This window comes from Sciurus vulgaris (genome assembly GCF_902686455.1).
Source record: "Sciurus vulgaris genome assembly, chromosome: 7".
In the NCBI taxonomy this organism is placed as follows: Eukaryota; Metazoa; Chordata; class Mammalia; order Rodentia; family Sciuridae; genus Sciurus; species Sciurus vulgaris.
Genome location: NC_136467.1, coordinates 125,371,020 through 125,391,501, shown reverse-complemented (window position 1 = coordinate 125,391,501; position 20,482 = coordinate 125,371,020). Strand labels below are relative to the sequence as shown.

The 20,482-nt window shown below is 47.1% G+C and overlaps 3 protein-coding genes across 4 annotated transcripts; 2 read left to right on the top strand and 1 right to left on the bottom strand.

The window, feature by feature from the left end:
• Positions 1 to 6,490: 6,490 nt before the first annotated feature.
• Positions 6,491 to 9,084, top strand: LTA (lymphotoxin alpha). Of its 2 annotated transcripts, XM_079147884.1 has the most exons (4): positions 6,491 to 7,129; positions 7,533 to 7,640; positions 7,726 to 7,831; positions 8,075 to 9,084. In XM_079147884.1, exons 2-4 carry the CDS (start codon positions 7,542 to 7,544, stop codon positions 8,485 to 8,487), a joined length of 618 nt encoding a protein of 205 aa, XP_079004010.1. In that variant the 5' UTR covers positions 6,491 to 7,129; positions 7,533 to 7,541; the 3' UTR covers positions 8,488 to 9,084. The 2 variants fall into 2 exon arrangements, with proteins under 2 accessions (XP_079004010.1, XP_079004011.1); XM_079147885.1 differs by lacking the exon at positions 6,491 to 7,129 and having other exon boundaries at positions 7,397 to 7,640.
• Positions 9,085 to 10,645: 1,561 nt separating this feature from the next.
• Positions 10,646 to 13,368, top strand: TNF (tumor necrosis factor). The gene is made up of 4 exons (XM_079147103.1): positions 10,646 to 10,920; positions 11,572 to 11,620; positions 11,803 to 11,850; positions 12,132 to 13,368. The coding sequence occupies exons 1-4, from the start codon at positions 10,735 to 10,737 to the stop codon at positions 12,545 to 12,547; spliced, it is 699 nt and encodes a 232-aa protein (XP_079003229.1). The 5' UTR covers positions 10,646 to 10,734; the 3' UTR covers positions 12,548 to 13,368.
• A 2,742-nt stretch (positions 13,369 to 16,110) lies between these two features.
• On the bottom strand, positions 16,111 to 19,843 carry LTB (lymphotoxin beta). The gene is made up of 3 exons (XM_079147881.1): positions 17,797 to 19,843; positions 17,143 to 17,326; positions 16,111 to 16,729 (listed from the first exon to the last, which is right to left on the bottom strand). Exons 1-3 carry the CDS (start codon positions 17,995 to 17,997, stop codon positions 16,227 to 16,229), a joined length of 888 nt encoding a protein of 295 aa, XP_079004007.1. The 5' UTR covers positions 17,998 to 19,843; the 3' UTR covers positions 16,111 to 16,226.
• Between the last annotated feature and the right edge of the window lie 639 nt (positions 19,844 to 20,482).

The following is a 20,482-nucleotide window of genomic DNA, read 5'->3' as shown; positions in this document are numbered from 1 at the left end:
AATGTGTTTGTAAAAGGAAGAAAAGGCACAGGAGAGAAATATACTGAAAGTATAAGAAAGGTGGGAAGAGGAAGTGGGATAAAAAGTATAGATAAACTGGGTACAGAGGCACACACCTGTAATGCCAGAGACTTGGGGGTTGAGGCAGGAGGATCCAAAGTTCAAGGCCAGCTTCATCAATTTAGCCAAGTTCTAGGCAACCTAGAGAGACCCTGTCTCAAAATTTTAAAAAAAGGATTGGGAATGGAGCTCATTGGTAAAAAGCCCTGGGTTCAATTCCAAGTACAAAAAAAAAGAGAGAGAGAATGAGCACAGATGAAAGAATTAACCTTGGAAAGGAGAAAAGTACTTCTCTCTAAGTCAAGAAGAAAGGAAAGATGAAACTTAAGTAACAAAGTAAAGGAGAAAGAAGAAAGGAGACCCACATGGGATGGGCTTAAACTCGATAAAATAGCCAATCACAATACCAACTGAGAGTGAAGAGATAAGAGAGGCATGGGAATGTGGAAATCTAGAATATAACTTGCAGAACAATTGTGAGTCCACAAAGAATGATGGAAAGTTTTATGAAATTACACTGAGGACCCTCTGAGTTTGACTGCCAGGATCAGTGAGAGGTAGGCCCCTTAAATTATGACACAATTCTCCTGCAATGCTTGGTGCCAAGGAGGAAGATCCATAAATGAGACCTCAGGGTTTACCCCAATCAAGTTTTTCAAGGTCCTCTTGGTAGAATAGCAGGTAGGTAAGAAATGCTAAACTGCCAATGAAAGCGTAGTTAAAACTATTGATCCTGTAATATGTATTAAACATAATCAACAAAAAAGAAGAGAAGCTGGAGGTCTGGGTGAGAATGAAGAATGAATTTGATGGAGTGGGTAGGGGGATAGGAGAAGTGGACAGTTGTGATGAGAAGGAGAATTCAAAGTTCAAGCTACTAAAAGGTAGACCATTCGAGTGATGCTGAGGTGGAAGGTGTAACTGTTTTCAGGGATGACTAAAGTGGAGCAGAGAAACAGATGGTAAAGCTGTCATAGTTGAAAAAGTTGAAGAACTGGTGGCCAGAGCATATGATTCACGGGATTTGTGTGGTTTTAAAGTCACTGAAGACCATGGTAGGGGATGAGAGGAAAACTGAGCTAGATGGACAAGTTAAGAGAACAATAAAGATGTTGATGGAGAAGATGGTGCTGTGAAAACAGGAAGAGCATGGCAAATGCAAAGGCATGGGCTTCAAGAGAGGAGGACAAAGTAGCAAAGGTGCAAACCAGGGAGAGATCAGATGACACAGACCTCTTTCCTCTGCCCCACTTCTCCTAGTTCTGGGGTCAGAGAAAGAGCAGTTTTTACCAAACAGTCACATCATTAGGGGAAAACCAGCTTTCACAGTGCCCAAAGGGAGGCACTTTCAAAAATGCAATAAAGGAATAGGAATTGGGATTGTAGCTCAGTAGTAGAAGGCTTGCTAGTATGGGCAAAGCCCTGGGTTCAAGCCTCAGTGAAAGAAAGAAGGACGGAAGGAAGGAAGGAAGGAAGGAAGGAAGGAAGGAAGGAAGGAAGGAAGGAAGGAAGGAAGGAGAGAGAGAGAAAGAGAGAAAGAAAGAAAGAAAGAAAGAAAGAAAGAGAGAGAAAGAGAGAAAAAAGAAAGAGAGAGAGAGAGAGAAAGAAAAGAAAGAGAAAGAAAGGAAGGAAGGAAGGAAGGAAGGAAGGAAGGGAGGGAGGGAGGGAGGGAGGAAGGAAGGAAGGAAGGAAGGAAGGAAGGAAGGAAGGATTTGAGTCAGCACAATGGTGCACACCTATAATCCCAGCAACTCGGAGGCTAAAGCAGGAGGATTACAAATTCGAGGCCAGACTGGACAACATAATGAGACCCTCAGGAATTTAGCAAGACCCTGTATCAAAATGAAAAAAAAAAAAAAGGATGTAGCCTCAATGGTGGAACATCTCCAGGTTCAATCCCCAGTACAAAATAGATCAGTAGACCTAGGGAACTGAATCCACAGAGGTTAAATCCCAGTGTCAGAAGACAATCTGGAGGTTTTGCACATGAAAACAGGAGATTGCTTCTTCTGGAATTCATAATAGAAGATGCGTTGCATTTATTGAGCAGGGCATGTATACCTTGACAAGGTCTTATGGAGATGCATAATATGGTATCTCTTCCAGTTGCCTACAGCTTCTGATCTGTCGAAACATTCTATGGAATTTCTCATCTATTCAAATGTGTAAGTTAAGGTGTCTCTTCCAGTTTTGTGGCTTTAAATGCAATCTTCATGCATTTAAAAACTCCCAATTTTCTGTCACTAGCTCTAACCTTGCCCCTGAAATTCGACTCATATCCAGCAGGCACTTACAATTCTAATAGGCTTAGACTTAATAGATTCAAAATAGAGCTTTTGACTCTCCCACCCACTTAGAATTCTGCTTATCTCCCAGTCTTCTCCCATCCATCCTGTTGATTCTACCCTTACAATATATCCCAAATTTGTCTACTTCACTCCATTTCCAAGACTGCCACCATCTTTTCTTCAACATGACTGCAACTGCCTCCTAACTAGTATCCTTGTTTTTTCTCTGGGAGCCACAGTGAGCTTTTAAAATATAAACCAAATCCCCTCCCCACCCCCTCTCCCTTGCAGTCTCACCGACCTTACATTCTTCAATACCCTCAGCTTGATCCCTCCTCCCCACCTTTGCCTCAGCTGTTTGCCTTATCTGGAATACTTTGCTCTCAAATTTTCATTCAGGACTGGGGATGTGGCTCAGTGGTAGAGCACTTGCCTAGCGTATATGAAGCCCAGGACAAAAAAATAAATAAATAAAAATAAAAGAAAAAGCCTTTAACTCTTGGGGGTTTTGTTTGTTTTCAGGTGTTTTGTTAGCACTGGGGATTGAACCCAGGGCATTGAGCTATATCACCAATCCTTTTATTACTATCTATTTTGAGACAGAGTCTTCCTAAGATGCCAAGGCTGGCCTCTAACTTGTGATTCTCCTGCCTCAGCCTGGAGTTACTGGGATTACATGTATGTGCCACCACACCCAGAGCTGACTACTATATCTAAAAGTAGTTCCCTGCTACTGTCCACATTATTCTGTCTTATGATCTCATAGCACCACTTTCTGATTTCTTTTTCCTTTTTTGTTTTTGTTTTGTGTTTGTGCAGTGCTAGGAATGAAACCCAGGACCTTATGCATGGGAGTCAAGCATTGTTATTACTGAGCCACAAGGCCAACCCTCTAATACAGTTTTCTACTGATGGGCTTTTGCTTTGTTTCTAATTTTAGCTGATGTGAAAAACATTGATATGAACATTTTTGTACATGAGCCACTTTTCACTCAGCTTGTTAAGTAACAGGTTTTTTAAAAAGCCAAGTTTCTGAAGAGGATTGTATTCATTTTTTATAAATCATGATAATACCAGCTGGCACCTCAGATCTTATCATTACTGTCATTGCTGCTGTGATTCATCTGGAGGGTTGTAGCAAGGCTAGGACTAGTGGGGATGAAAGCTAAAGTCCTCCTGCTCTTCACTGGGCACATTGTTGTTCTCAGGCACAACATTCATCAGAAGTTGTTTTGGGTTTTGTTGGTGGTGTTGTTTTGAGGGTTTTTTGTTTGTTTGTTTTTTTAATTGTTGCTGTTGTTTTGTTTTGTTCTTTTTTGGTACTGGGGTTGGAACTCAAGGGTATTTTACCACTAAGCTACAATCCCAACCAGCATTTTTTTTTTTTTTTTCTGTACCAAGGATTGAACCCAGGGGTAGTTAACCACTGAGTCACATTCACAGTCCCTTTTATTTTTTATTTTGAAACAGGGTTTCACTAAGTTTTTTGAGACCTCACTAAGTTACTGAAGCTGGCCTCAGACTTGTAATCCTCTCGCCTCAGCTTCCGGGGTTGCTGTGATCACAGGCATGCATCACCATGCCTAGTTTGTTCTTTTAATCTTATTATCCCTTGTGTCAGTGCTGGTTTCCCTCTTAGCCCTTGTTCCTTTCCTTTCTCTTGTTCCTCTTTCCATGGAGGTCTTTTTTTCCTTCCTATTTCTTTATGCCTCTCTAATAGTATGAGCTAATGGACCAGAGACTTCAGTGAAGCCATATTTAAGTATAAAACAGGATTGCAATTAACAGTAAGAAAGAGATAAAAATTTAGGTCAGAGAGGAAGACTGGGACATCAAGGGACAAGAGCAAGGCGAGGAGTATGAGAAGACACGGGACAGAGAGGAAGGAAGAGCAAGAACTGGGCTGAGGCTCAGTGTCACGGGAGCTTGCAATGTGCTGAAGGATGCTCCTTGAGACAGGCCAATCTTGGTTTCAATCTCAGTTTCAGAGGTTGTATGAAATTCAGTTTCTTTCTTGGGGAAGACAACAGTTGGTTTGGGGCTTTCCCTGGGTGGGAGGGGTGGTGACTGGAGTCTTGTGCCCAAACTCAGGGGAATACAGCCTTTATAGTGGTCTCTGTGGAGTAATCAGTGAAATCTCTGGGCCTCCAAATGAGGTTGAAATGACATTAGCCTCATGCTTAAACTTAGCCTCAAAATCTAGTTTGGGTTTAGTTCAAATTTCAACCTCAACCCAAATCTCAACTCAAACTCAACCCCAAAGATAACCCTAACCTCAAATCCAAGCACATCCCAATCAATAAACCTTCAAATAAAATTTTTCCTCTAGGGGCTGGGGTGGTGACTCAATGGTAGAGCGCTTGCTTAGCATGTGTGAGGCACTGGGTTCAATTCTCAGCACCACATAAAAATAAATAAATAAAAATAAAGGTTGATTCACAACCTATATATATATATTCTTTTAAAAATTTATCCTCTAAAGCAACCCAACCCCGTTTCTAGGGTTACTCTTGAAACTTACTTATCCCCATACCTAACCTCAAACTTAAATCTGACTCTAAAATAAGTTTCATCTGAGCCACAAACCTAAAGATGAACTTTGTTCAGCTTACTTCATTATTCATTCATCTTTTCACTTAATAGGTATTTATCGAGTGCCTACTACGTGCTAACTATTGATCTAGGCACTAGGCATATAGTGACAAACAAGTGAGACAAGGTACTAGTGCTCCTGGAGCTTATGTTCCAGGGAGGCAAGGAAGAAAAGAAATAAACTGGCCAGGGTGTGGTGACACATGCCTGTGATCCCAACCACTTGGGAGGCTGAGGCAGGAGGATCACAAGTTCAAAGCCATTCTCAGCAACTTAGTGAGGCCCTAAGCAACTTAGGAAGACCCTGTCTCAAAATAAAAAATAAAAAATGGGTGGGGATGTGGCTCACTGGTTGAGTGTTCCTGGGTTCAATCCCTGGTACCAAAAAAGTACAAAAAAAAAAAAAAAAAAAAAAGAAAGAAAAAGAAAGAAAAGAAAAAAGAAACTGAAAGGCTGGGATATAGCTCAATGGTAGAATGGTAGGGACTTGCCTAGCATGTGTGAGGCCCTGGGTTCTATATCCAGCACCACACACACACACACACACACACACACACACACAGAATGTATTTGATTGTATTTATATAGTAGAATATTATATCACAACAAAAAACTGCTGATATATTCTACCAAATGAATGAATCTCACAAACAAAATGTTGAGTGAAAGAAGCGAAACACAAATGAATAAGTTCTATGTGATTTCATTTATATGCAATTCAAAAGCAGAAAGAACTAGTTATGGTGATAGAGGTCAGAGAGTGATTGATTGTCTTTTGAGGGTATGCACTGGGAGCAGCCATGAGGGAACCTGCTGAGGACCTGAAAATATGTGGAACAGGGTAGTGACTCCATGACCATATACTGATGGAATCGTTCATTACCTGCACACCTCAGAGGGGTGCATGTCATTGTACACTAAGTTATACATCAAGAAAAGAAAAGTCGCTGTTGGTGTGGCTCAGTGGTAGAGCATAGTGCTTAAATAAACAAAGGAAAAACGATCCTGAATGATTTTTCTTTATTTAATTTTTTTGTAGTGCCTGGGAATCAAACCTAGGGTCTCATACATGCTAGGCAAGCATGCTACCACCACTCAGCTACACTCCCAGCTCCTTAAAATAATGTATTGATACCTCAAATGCAAGTTCAAGACAAATCTCTTATCCATTCCCACCTGACCCTAGGTCATTACCCTTAAGCTTAGTCTATGTGAACTTTGAAACTCCCCCTATAGAGAACTTTGCAAGTTGTCTGCCAAATTGAGCCAAATGTGTGTGTTTATTTGGGATTATATAAATCTAATCTGTGTGGCCATAAGACAGTTGACATCTTTCAGGAATGGAATGAAACCTCATTATATGTGAGTGCCTAGCATCATCTCTGGGTATAAGGACAAAGAAAGAAAAGAAAGAAAAGAAAGAAAGAAAGAAAGAAAGAAAGAAAGAAAGAAAGAAAGAAAGAAAGAAAGAAAGAAAGAAAGAAAGAAAGAAAGAAAGGAAGGAAGAAAGGAAGAAAGGAAGAAAGAGAAAGAGGGAGGGAGGGAGGGAGGAAGGAAGGAAAGAAAAGAAACTCATCTTCCACATTAGGACAGTTTGGACAGCGTAAGGGGGCTCCATTAACATTTTCGCCAGGACAACAGCACACATCAGGATGTTCCAGGCAAGGGGTTATATAATAGAACTTCTGGATATGACACCTGCCAAAAGACCTGGAAAGTACACAAGTGTGACTTGAGTCATTTGGGACAAAGACAGCGGGGGGCAGTGGGGACAAGAGAAGGGGCAGAGAGAAGCCTGTAATCTGCGGAAGATGCAGAGGTGTCATAAATGATAGCTCTTCAGAGAACCAGGCCCCCAGCGTACACCCTAGTGGCTCCCCCTTCTCCTCCCCGAATTGCCTTTCTCTGGAACTCCTAGGCCTGACCTTGCTCCTGGGCTGTCCTGGCCCACAGTTCCCCTGACTTCACTCCCTTTCCCAGAACTCAGTTGCCTGAGCCCCCAGCCTGCGGTTCTCTTATAGGCCTCAGCCTTTCCTGCCTTCGACTGAAACAGCAGCATCTTCTAAGCCCTGGGGGCTTCCCCAGGCCCCAGCCCCGACCTAGAACCCGCCCGCTGGCTGCCACGCTGCCACTGCCGCTTCCTCTATAAAGGGACCCAAGCGTCCGGGCCCAGGGGCCCCGCACAGCAGGTGAGACTCTCCTGCCCCATCTCCTTGAGCGGCCCCTCTACCTGGATCCTGGGCCCTGGTTCCTCCTGCACCTCCCAGCTGGATCCCCAGCCTGCCTGGGCCTGGGCCTTGGTTGGGGTGGGTTTTGTTTTGGTTTGTTCCGGGTTTCTATCTCCCTATCTATCATTCTCTTTCTCTCTGACTCTGTCACCCATTCTCTGTTTCTGCAGCAATGTCCCTTTGTTCCTTTCCTGTCTCTCTTTGTCTTTTTGTCTCCCTCTGCTTACCTTGGGATTTCCCTGTCTGTGTCTGGTCCCCTTCTGTCAGTCACCCTCTCTCTCAGGGTTGTCTCTGCAAGGTGGGCAGGCAGGAGGTCTGTCTTCCTCTGTGTGCCCCGCCCCACTCACTGTCTCTCTCCCTGCAGGTTCTCCCCATGACACCACCTGGACGTCTCTACCTCCCAAGGGTGCATGGCACCCACCTCCTCTTCCTGCTTCTGGGGCTGCTGCTTGCACTGCTGCCTAGGGCCCAGGTGAGGTAGTAGGAGAATGGGGGCTGCAGGGGTGGCCCTGCCCAGCTTGGATCCCTAGAGTCCTCTCAACTCTGTTCTCCCCTAGGGACTCCCTGGTGTTGGCCTCCGGCCCTCAGCTCCCCGGGCTGCTCAGCAGCACCCCCAGAAGCATTTCGCCCATGGCACCCTCAAACCTGCTGCTCACCTTGTTGGTAAAGTTCCACCCAACCTCCCAGACATGTAGCCCTACTCTCCTCCTAACCCCATCCAGGGACCCAAGTATCCACCCCACCTCTCCCCCAAGCTTCCCCTATAATTAAAGACAGAGCCCACTCCTCCTTCTCCCCCAATCATCCCCTAGAAATGCAATTGTTTAGTGCCTGCATCCTTAGAGTTGGAGACCTCTGATGTAGATCCTTGACCCTCCCACCCACACCCCCTGTGGTTCTTCCTAGGAGACCCTAGCATGCAGAACTCTCTACGCTGGAGAGCCAACACGGACCGTGCCTTCCTCCGCCATGGCTTCTCTTTGAGCAACAATTCCCTCCTGGTCCCCAGCAGTGGCCTCTACTTCGTCTACTCCCAGGTGGTCTTCTCCGGGGAAGGCTGCTCCTCCAAGGCCATCTCCACCCCTCTCTACCTGGCCCATGAGGTCCAGCTCTTCTCCTCCCAGTACCCTTTCCATGTGCCTCTCCTCAGTGCCCAGAAGTCTGTGTGCCCAGGGCCACAGGGACCTTGGGTGCGCTCAGTGTACCAGGGGGCTGTGTTCCTGCTCACGCGGGGAGACCAGTTATCTACCCACACAGATGGCATCTCCCACCTACTCTTCAGTCCCAGTAGTGTCTTCTTTGGAGCTTTTGCTCTGTAGAATTTGGGAAAATCCAGAAAGAAAAAAAAAAAAAAAATGGTTTCAAGTTCTCTCCATTTTGCCTTCATTCTGACCATTTCAAGGGTCACTGCCACCTCTCCTTTTCCCATTCCATCCATCGTCTCATGTCTTCCCCACTCAAGTCACCTGGAGCTCTCAAAGAAGACATTTCAGGTACTCCAGAGGACCGCAGCTCCCAGAACCACCCCTGATATTTACTGAAGATTTCAAGCCTGCCTAGAAATTCCCAGCACAGAGCTGTTCTTCTGCCCCACTGGTCTAGGTGGGGCCTCGACCTGGACATGAAGAGGAACAGACACATGCGGGAGCCTGGGTGGATGGCTGGAGGCAGGGAAGGGGGACTATTTATGAAGGGGGAAATTAAGTTATTTATTTATGGAGGATAGAGATAGGGGAACAATAGGAAGGCATTAGAAGAGAGAGTTGGTCAGGCCCCAAAGATGGAGAGTGAGAAGGCATGGACTCAGAGCTCACCAATGAGAGAGAAAAGTAGGACTGAGGGACCAGGGGGCTCTAGAAGGAAGAAAAGGCTCTAAAAGTCAGCCACTGCTTGACTAGACATTCATAAAGGAGCCATCTGCTCCCTCAATAAAGTCAAATAAACTTTTTTTTTGTCTGAAATGCTGTCTGCTTATGTCTATCTGTTTGGAGTGGGGAGAATTTCTCAGGTCTCTTTAGGGAATGAAAGAAGAGACAGAGGTCTCAGAGGGGTCAGGGGCTATGAGCAGGACAAGGAGATAAGGAAGCCTGGGAGCTCCAGGGATTTGTTGCTGGTTCACATGGGTCAGGCAGCCTGATTGCTGCAGAAGAACTGAGGGAGAAGCTGTGGAAAGAAAAATGGTGAGGCGGGGGCAAGGTCTTTAGGGGTGGTGGTCCGAGGGCTTCTGGGAGCTATGGCCACGTGTACAGCTCCCAAGGAATAGGGGTCGCTGATGGCCTCTGGGGAGAAGTGACCACACAAAAGGGTGGGGCAATGTCCAGATCTAAGGAGGTAGAATAAGGGGACCCTCTGGAAGACATGACCCTTCATGGGCCCTAGGCAGTGGGAGAGCTTCCAGAACTAAGGGGTATAACATATAGTGGACATTAAAGAAACATGGCCAACATCAGAGCTCCAAGGTCTTCGTGAAAAAATCAGGGGCTTCAGAATCCCTTGAAAGCCAAGACTGAAACTGGTAGTTTGAATCTCAGATCAGAATGAAAGGAGAAGGCCTGCCTCGTGGGGTTTGTGAATTCCCAAGGCAGAGTTCACTCCCTCTGGGGCTGTCCCAGGTTTGTCCCAAGCTACCCCTACTCATCCCTTCCAGAAGCCACACATGTGCCCCCAGTCTCAAGCTATCCTGGCCCCCAGGTCCTTCCCACCTTGTTTTCTCCTCCTTAAGAACTTAACTATCTGAAGCCCCAGCTCAGTTCTACCCCTAGGGAGTCCGTCTAGAAATCAGAAGGGAGCCTGGTGCGGTGGCACATGCCTGTGATCCCAGGAGCTCCAGAGGCTGAGGAAGAAGAGCAGGAGTTCAAAGCCAGTTCAGCATCTCAGCAAGACCCTGTCTCTAAATAAAATATAAAAAGGGGTGGGGATGTAGTTCAATGGTTAAGCACCCCTGTTTAATCCCCAGCACCACCCCCCAAAATAAGAAGAAAAAAAGAAATAGATGAGAGGGGAAAAGACCACTGACCTGGCCCCCCAAAGAAATAGAGTTAACAGGCATTAAGAGTCAGGAGGAACTGGGTCCAGCTTCCAGGGTGTTTCCCTCTCTCTCTCTCTCTCTCAGACACACACACACACACACATTGGTAACTGGCCCAAGAAGCTCGCCACAGTATCCGGGTGGGGAGGATGAGGAGTATCCTTGATGCCTGGGTGTCCCCAACTTTCCAAACCCCCGCCCCCATGATGGAGAAGAAACCGAGACAGAAGGTGTAGGGCCCACTACCACTTCCTCCAGATGAGCTCATGGGTTTCTCCACCAAGGAAGTTTTCCGCTGGTTGAATGAGAGTCTTTCCCCGCCCTCCTCTTGCCCCACGGGCTATAAAGGCAGCTGTTTGCACACCCAGCCAGCAAAAGCTCCCTCAGCGAGGACACTAGGGGACCAGCCAGGAGGGACAGAAGCAACTACAAACCCCTCTGGAAATAATCCCAGACAGGCATCCAGACAGGCAGGTTCTCTCCCTCACACACACTGCTCCACATTCAGGGCTCCACATTTTCCTCTGGAAAGGACAGGATGAGCACTGAAAGCATGATCCGGGACGTGGAGCTGGCCGAGGAGGCGCTCCCCAAGAAGCCATGGGGACCCCAGGGCTCCAGCCGGTGCCTGTGCCTCAGTCTCTTCTCCTTCCTGCTTGTGGCAGCAGCCACCACGCTCTTCTGCCTGCTGCACTTTGGAGTGATCGGCCCCCAGAGGGAAGAGGTGAGTGCCTCCCCAAACTTCACTTCCACCCAGACAGAAAAAGGGGAGAAACAGAGCAAGAGAGGCAGGTGGTGAGAAAAGAGTGCTGATAGGGAGTGCTAGGGAAAAAAAAAATGTGAAGGAAGATGGGGAAGCAGAAAGATGTGGAAAGAGATGAGGGAACAGAGAGAGAGAGACTAAATGACACCTGAAATGTGCTCCTGAAACACTTGTTCAGTGAATGAATGAATGAATGAATGAATGAATGAATGAATGAATGAATGAATGAATGAGCAGGCAGATATACATACATAAAGAGCTCCAGAGAGAGATGTGGGGTGTGAGCAAAGAGATGGGGAAAAAGAAAGTGATATGATTAAAGGTGGTGAGGCAGGAAGAGATATGGGAGAGATGAAAGATAAGGAAATAATTGAGGGAAAGAGAAATAAGGAGAAAGTTGAGGGAAAGTAAGATAAGGAGAGGTGAAAAGTTGGCCCACAGAAGGCACTTAAAGAGTTGTTGGATGGATGGATGGATGAATGGACAGATAAATGGATGAATGGAGAGAGGAAACCAGATATTTGGTGCAGAGAGTACAAGCTGAATAAGCAGCCAGCTGATTCTCCTCTGGGGATGATTCCTCAGATACTTAATCTTTTCCTTCTCCCACAGTTCCCGAATAACCTCCCTCTCAGTGCCCAGGCCCAGATGCTCACACTCAGTAAGTATCTCCCAGGCTTCTCTCTTAATTCTGGTGGAGTGGGCAGTGTTAGTCCTGGGATGGAAACAGTGGGGGAAGTTGAGAGTTTTGGGTTTTGGGGAGAAGGAATGGAGGTCAAAGTAGGCAGAGATTTTCAGAGAAGTTTAAGGAGCTCAACTTTTTCTTTTCTCTTTCTTACCCAGGATCATCTTCTCAAAACATGAATGACAAGCCTGTAGCCCATGTTGTAGGTAAGAACTCAGCATGTGTCTTGGGGATGAAGGTGCATATAAGACATGGAAGGATAGGACTGATGGGCTAAGAGTAGAAAACCTTGGAGACAGTATGTGAAGGACTCGAAGGGAGAGTGGAGGAATAGAAAACCCTTAAGGTGGATACTCAAAACCTCAAGGCCAGATGACATGTGGAAAGAGAGGTGACAGGAACCGGAAGTTGGGGTGAGCAGAACATGAGGGCCAGGATGTGAAGTGAATGCACAGAGTCTCACTGACTCACCTCTCCCTCCCTCTAGCAAACCAAACCGAGGAGCAGCTGCAGTGGCTGAGCCGACGTGCCAATGCCCTCCTGGCCAATGGCATGGAGCTGATAGACAACCAGCTGGTGGTACCTGCAGACGGGCTATACCTCATCTACTCTCAGGTCCTCTTCAAGGGCCAAGGCTGCTCCTCCTACGTGCTCCTCACTCACACTGTCAGCCGCTTTGCTGTATCTTACCAGGACAAGGTCAACCTACTCTCTGCCATCAAGAGCCCCTGCCCAAAGGAAAGCCTGGAGGGGGCTGAGTTCAAGCCCTGGTATGAGCCCATCTATCTGGGAGGGGTCTTCGAGCTGCAGAAGGGTGATCGACTCAGTGCTGAGGTCAACCTGCCCAGCTATCTCGACTTTGCTGAGTCCGGGCAGGTCTACTTTGGGGTCATTGCCCTGTGAGGGAGATGGATGCCTATCTCCCTCCCCTTCACCGACCACAATCCCTCTGATCCCCTTATCCTTTTCTGGTTGAGAAAAGGAATTAGGGGCTCAGCCCAAGCTTAGAACTTTCAACGCCACTCAGAAAACTTGGATGCAGGGATGTGTGGTCTGGATGATGGGGCACTCACTAGCCACCATCGAGAATTCAAACTGAGGCTACCAGAAATCACTGGGGCCCTCAGGTTTTGATCCCTGAATTCAACCTGGGACATCTGGAATGTGGGGATCAGGGAGACTTTGGTTAAGAGCACCCTTTAAGAAGACCTCATCTCGAACACTTCACATGAGTGGACCTCAGGCCTTCTTCTCCTCAGATGTTTCCAGACTCTTTCCTAAGATGTAGAGCCCAGCCCTTCCCACAGGGCCAGCCCTTTCTATTTATGGTTGCACTTGTGATTATTTATTACTTATTTATTATTTATTTATTTGCAGATGAATGTATTTATTTAGAAGGTTAGAGTGTCCTGGGGGCCCAATGTAGAAGCTGCCTTGGGTCAGACATGTTTTCTGTGAAAACGAAGCTGAACTATAGGCTGTTCCCACCTGACCTCCTGGCCTCTTTGCCTCCTTTTGCTTATGTTCTAAACAAAATATTTATATAATCCAGATACTAATACTGATTTGGTGACCAACTGTTGCTACATCGCTGAACCTCTGCTCCCTAGGGGAGCTGTGTCTGTAATCGCCCTACTGTTCAGTGGCGAGAAATAGAAATAAAGATTGCTTAGAAAAGAAACATGATCTGTTTCTTGGAATTAATTCTGCATCTGTCTCTTCCTGGGGGTGGGAGTCCAATCTCTGAAGTCTTCTCTCTGAAGGACTTAAGATGACTGCACACAGACAGACCCTAGTCCTTAGATTCCTGGGACTCAGAAGACACACAAAGCCCAGTTGAATAGCCTCCCTCCTCCAGGAAACAGGAGCCTGAACTTAATTACCTGTCCCTCAGGGCATGGGAATTTCCCACTCTGGGAATTCCAAGTCCTTGCTGGGAAAATCCTGCTGCTCTTTCCGGCTGTTGTGACCTGAGAGAGCTAGGGAGGAGCCACATTCTCAGGTACCTGAATCACAGCCAAGGGACTTCCAAAGATTCAGGTGTCTGGGTTCCAAATCACTGCATCCCATCCACCCTCCCCCCAACCCTGTGCTAACCGTGCAAACTGAACCAGTCAACCTTATCTGCCACTGCCTGTAGAGCATGTGAAAAATAAATAAATAAATATATAAAGGCCCAGTTTCCATCAGATCCCTGCTCAGTACTTGGCATGGTAGACAACAAATGTTACCTTACTTCCTTTATCTAGTCACCGGCTGCTCTATCCCACTCATCCTCTCAGTGGGTAAAATTGGAAAGACAAAATAAAAAATCAAGGAACAGGGGCCAGGGGTACAGCTCAGTGATAGAGTGCATGCTTAGCAGGTGCAAAGCCCTGGGTTCAATCTCCAGTACCAAAACATAAAAACAGGCTGGACCCAGTGGTGCACACCTGCAATCTCAGCGGCTCAGGAGGCTGAAACAGGAGGATTGTGAATTCAAAGTCAGCCTCAGCAAAAGTGAGACACTAAGCAACTCAGTGAGACCCTGTCTCTAAATAAAATACAAAATAGGGCTGGGTATGTGGCTCAGTGGTAAAATGCCCCTGAGTTCAATTCCCAGTACCCAAAAATAAAAAAATAAATGAATAAGGTGTGGGTGAAGGACTTACTTGCTAGCTTTGATCTCACTGATTTTTTTGGCAAATGATGAGGGGAGGGGTGTGAGGTGAATGAATTGGAAAGAAAAGCACCCCTGTTAAAGAAAAATCTACTCAATGACATATGCAAGGCCTGGGTTACACACACACACACAACTCCTCAATGGTACTTGATAAAGTATAGTAGGAAAGACTATTTGGAGCTGGGTGTGGTGGGGCATAACGGTAATTCCAGCAACTTGGGAAAATGAGGCAGGAGAATTGCCAAGATAAAGACAAGCCTCAGTAACTTAGTGAGAACCTAATCTATTTAGTGAGAACCAGTCTCAAAAATAAAAAAATAAATAAGGCTGAGGGTGTAGCTCAATGATAAAGCACCCCTGGGTTCAATCCCCAGTACCAAAAGAGGAGGAGGAGGAAGAGAGGAAGATGATTATTCAGGATCATGGTGATACCCTGCAATGAAATCTTGCAGTGGGGGACAGAGATTGGGCTAAACTCCAAATATAGCAAGGGCAAGAGGGAACTGATAGCCAAGGAGCAGGGTGAGGTTCAGTGGACAGAAAATGACTAGGAGAAAATAAAAATCACAAATGGGGATTCTGGTTAAGCAGCTCTGACAGAATACTTGCTGAGACAGGATAGGGTGATCAGACATCAACTGGGGATTTGGAAGATAAGGAACTTGACCAGATATTGAGAATGATCAGATATGGAGAAGGGGGTAGGTTCGTGCTAAACTGACTTAGCAGGATTCTTGGCTAAAACTGGATTTTATGAGGTAGTATACAAATAGCCAGAGTAAAATATTCAGGAACCTGACTAACGTTTGGCCAAGTAAAGTATACTAATCACCCTCCCACCCCCAGGAAGACTCTTCTAAATAGAGTAAGGACAAATAGGAAATAGAGCCTCAAAGACTGGGAGCCCCACTAGGCTCAGAAGTTGGGTTTTCCTTCAGTCCAGGTGGGTAGCTAGGCAGGGGAAAACAAACAAGTGGTGTTCTGCGGGGGTGGGGTGACCCATTGGGGTGACCTAAATAGGGCTTTGAGTCCCCCACTGCCCTCCTCCAGCCTGGGGCTGAAAGTAGGTCATGGTGTGGGGGGACTGCTGTCACTCACCCCAGAGGCCCCCATACTTGCCCATTTGGGGGAAGGAGGACCTAAAGTGTGAACAAAGGATGAGGACTTTCCATCACACCCTAGACAGGATCTTCATCAGTTTCCTCCACCCCTCCTCTCTAGGCTCTTCCTGGTGCGGTGGGGCATCACAGGCTCCTCTTCGCCCAAGCGCTCCATTCCTTTCCTTAGCCTCCTGCCTTCAAACCCATGAGCCTGATCACTGATCCTTGTAGAAGAGTAGGTAAGCCACTAAAAGGACTTTCAGTTAGTCAGCCGCGGAGAGCTGCTGGAGCCCTCGGTGCTTCCTCCTTCAGCCATACAAGGGGTTCCCTCTGCCGCTGGGCCCTTCTGAATGGTGCTTGCCTTTCCCTTTATAATTCCTTTTAGAGTGGGGAGGGACCCAAGGGAAAAAGAGAATACTAAGAGTCTGGTGGGGACCACCAGGACCCTGTGAACCAAGATGCTTGGCAATGCTTCAGAGTTTAAGGAGGTGCTTCCTTATAACTCTCTGACTAGACACATATGGCCTGACCTTCAGAGGTAGGGTGAGTGGGGAAGGCATGCCACCATCCCTGGGAGCAAAGACCACACTCAGTGCTATGAATGATTTTGAGTAACGAGAAAAACTAAAAATAATTGACCAATACATGTGCACTATTATGAATTAAGACGCGTTTGCATCTCATCATCCGTAATGGCGGCACTGAAGCTTTACAGTTTTTATTTTCATCGGGTTCAAAATCAGTTTCTAAACAGTCTCCCACATTTTTTTCTTACTGCCCTGGGATTCCGGGCGTCTGGGTCCCCAATCCCTGGGCTGATTCACACGTTTGCACCATGCAGACATTTCCCTAGGGACGCAAAGGGCTCTAACCCTACCATCACCGCCCCAAAGAAGGTCTTCCCTCTCCTATAGTCCACCATATCGGGGTGACTGATGTTCACGTACACCCTCTCGCCCCTCCGGAGCTGCACCAGGCCGCCGAACCCCACGCTCGTGTACCAGAGGGGCCTGTACTCTGGCCTCCCAGCACGGTCCACTACCGGAGTCACGGTTTCCGCGCCCTCCAGCAGTAGCTCGGGCGCGCCCCGACCGTAGGCGCCACCAGCCCGATACAGCGAGCTGCGCAGCGTGACGGAGCGACCCTGAGGGCCCCCGCCGGCAGGTGGCGCTCGACCCCGGTAGCCGACGTTACAGTAGAGGTAATAGAGGCCGTCCTGAGGGAGGGCCAGCCCCTCCGCTCCAGAGAACTGCGTCCCGCTCCTTAGAAACGCTTCTTCTTTCTTCGCCTCCCAGCCTAGCCCCTGCCCCTTCATCCAGGCGCCTGCAGAAAGATGGGCCGGTGGATTCTCTGGGAATCCAGCGCTGAGAGCTCTGCTCCCGGCCGGAACTTCAGGGAGGGTAGGCAGGAGGGGGCGGGGCGCGACGCCGGGAGGGGCGGTCGCAGTGAGGCTACGTTTGGAATGAATAGGAGTTGGGGGCTGAGGGCACCCGGATGTGGGGTGCGGGGGCTGTGATGGGGTGATCTAGGCTGGATTTTGTCTGCTCGGGGAGGGGAGGAAAGAAGCAGCAAGAATGGGGGATTAGCGGAAGGATGGGCACTTTAGGGGCAAGAGGTGGTGAAAGGGGTGGGAAATCCAGCATTGGAATAGCAAAGTGAAGGGACTCACTGTGGGCCTAAAGAAATTGGCACACTTGGACTATTTAAATGCATATTCAGGTCGACCAGAGCCTTACCAATAAGATGGGCAGCGGGGAGCCTGGATCTGAGATCCTTTTCTGGCTTTTCTTCCTGCAGCTGCTGAAACCCTGGAACTGGTGAAGAGCCCACGACTGGGGGCAGAGTGGCCACCCATGGATGCTTCCCACGAGAGGACAGGGCTCCAGGGCGCAGGAATGAATTCCTGGAGGAAGAGGGTATCTGTGGACGCAGACAGGAGGGGAGTTGGTTGCTCTTACTCAGTCCTTACTGGGCCTGTGCCTCCAGGCCTGCAGATTCCATTACCTGGTTAGGTGGGGTAACAGTTCAGATTCAGCTGATGCCACTGCACCCCTCCAACTGTGAACCCAAGCCCCAGTCCTGTGGTTTTCAGCTCCATTCCCAACACATATCTCCCTGGAAGGGAGAGCAAGCAAGGCATATGTATTTGGGCAGAGAGATGGGCCTGAGTGTGTCTTGGGAAAATGAGAGAACTAGACAACCAGGAAGGGTCTTGGAGATATCAAGACAACAGCAGTACAGGAACATGGAAAGAGTCAGCAAAGATACATAACATTTCCACCAGAGACAGCCAATCAGTAGAACCAGATATGCAAAAGACCCCAGGCATAGCCAGAAGTCAATGAGCATCAGCAAGATGCAGCCCTTTAAGATCTGTTGCATCCACTCACCAATTCTCCCTGCTCCTGGGGCACCAAGGCCAGCACAGCCAGGACAGTGATAGGCACTGCCAGCAGCAGGGTCACCAGCGAAGTGGCTCCTGCCACAGCCAGCAGGAGGCAGCCCCTCCCCTGGGGCCTCCCACCCCGGCCCTGCAGCCCCAGTGCTCCCATCCAGACTCTGAACCAGGACCAGGGCAGGGGGGCTTTCATACCTCAGGGGTGGGGCCACCCCCCTCCCTATAGACCCACACACCTGGCTGGGACTTTCCACACACCCCTGCTCCCCTCACCCAGCTTCCTGTTTACCCAGAGCTGGGGTGGGGCAGCTGGATGCCTGGGTTCTCTGAACTGGGGAAGGAGTTGGGGTAGAGAGATAGTCTTTCAAAGCAGAGATGGAGGGGCTTTTCACTCTGGCTCAGCAGGGAGGGAAATTGGGGCCCAGAGAGAAAAGGAAGCTTTCAGAAAGACAAGACTAATGACAATACAGAACTCCAGGTCTCCAATATAGTCTGCATGCTCCTATACCTCAGAGGTGGATGCTAGAGGGAGGGCTGCGAACCCCTTCCGGAGGTGAAGGGTTAGAGTAGGAGGACAAGAACTGAACCTTGAGGGATGCATGTCTGATTCCCTGAGATGAACCTATACCCACACCAGGCTAACCTCTTCCCATTCCCTTGCTCACTCCCATCCCTCTAGCGGTAGGTGGGAAAGGCAGAATTTAACCAGTTCACAGTGATGGCAGTTGAAAGAGGCCTGAACCTCACCATTGGCTCCTGACTTGCTGAGAGGTGGGAATGCAGCATTGCCTCCCTTGCTACAAAGAGCAGAGAGAAGAATGATGAGGCACACTCCCACCTCAGAAAACTTTAGTCTAGAATAAGCTCCATCCATTAATAGGTTCTTACTAAATGTGCATGAATAGATGAATGGAAAGAGAAATGAATAAATAAGTAAAACAAAACAGGAAGGACCAGATGAATGGAAGAAGTAGGCAGTGGGAAAGAGTTGAGGGAAGAAAGACCAGATCCGAGGAAGTTGCTGATGGTCCTAGATCATCTCCACTTCTTTTTTGTTTGTTTGTTTGTCGCTGTAGATAGACAGCATGCCTTTATTTGTTTATTTTTTTATGCAGTGCTAAGGATGGAACCCAATACCTCCCACGTTCTAAACAAGCACTCTGCCACTGAGCTACATCCCCAGCCCCACATCTCCACTTCTTGATGACACCTCTCTGTGTTAGGATAACAGCAATAATAATAGTAGTAGTAGTAACAGTAATAATAATAATATAGCTAATAAATAAATAATACTGAGCATGTATGAGTCATTAATCTATATACTTTATATATAATAATTACTATAATTCCTTTAATCCTGATAAAAAGAAGAAACTGAGGCACAGAGAGATTAATAAACTTGTGGACAATCTGGGCTTGTAGCTCAGTGGTGGAGTTCTTGCCCAGCATGTATGAGGCCCTGAGTTAGATGCCCCCCGAAAAAATATGTGCATTTCAAATTTGTACATTTCACTGTATGTAAATTTTGTCTTCCTCAGGCAAAAAAAAGAAATGGGGAAATAAATACTCAAGTCAATGATCAGCACACCATGGGGTGACATGTTCTAAAATTTGCAACTTTGAAAGATACAAAAAAACCAAGATAAATGGGTGAAAAATAAAATGTAGGCCAGGTGTGGTGGCCTTAGCAAGACACCGTCTCAAAAAATAAAAATGGCTGGGGTTGTGACTCAATTGTTAAGCACCCCTGAGTTCAATCCCCAGTAGCAAAAAAAAAGAGTGAAAGAAAATATAGACAAATGTTAATTGTAGAATCTTGGTGGTGAGGATATGTGTGCTGTACAATTTTTTCAAAATTTCTCTTTGTTTGAACTTTTAAAAAAATAATTATAAAATAAACAAACAAACCTGAATATTGTCCTATTGTTCTACAGGGGGGAACATTAAGGATGGGGTGGTGATAAAAAGTAGCAGAAAGTTCCTGAGTTTTTATTTATTTATTCTGTGGTACTGGAGATTAAACCCAAGGCCTTATACATGCTTATCTCCCCCTTTGTTTTTTGAGACAGGATTTCCACCCCACCACCTGGTGGTACTGGGGATTTAACCCAGTTCTTTTTTTTTTTTTTTTTTTTTTTTTTGAGATAGGGTCTTGCTAAGTTACTGAGGATGGCCTTGAACTTGTGATCCTACTGCCTTAGCCTCCTGAGTGGCCAGAATTACTGATCTGCCCACTTACAAAGTTCCTGAATTTGGAGAACTAAATGTGAATGCATACGAATTCAGGCACCACATTTCTTCCTCACCTCTTGCCTTCACTTGAGCTTCCTAGTCTTTACCAGGAGTGTAATCCTCCATCACCCTTCTCCCTCTCCATAACAGTACCACTAAGGGGCATTCATCTTGATCTCTATCTAGAGGACCTTGGTTCACTGCCCTTAGTTCTGTTTTCAGCACCAGAATGCTGCCTCCTGTAGGAAGTCTTCCTGGATAACCCCCACCTCCTATGCCAACAACAACTTGTCAACTTTTTGTCCTGCATCTATTAGCAGTGTTCATATAGAGCTAGTCTGGCTGCCTCTGAATGTCCTGCTTATTAATCAGCCAGCCAAACACCCTGCTGAATACAGATGTAGAAGACCAAGAATCACCGTAAAACCATCAGAGCTCTGTCTGAT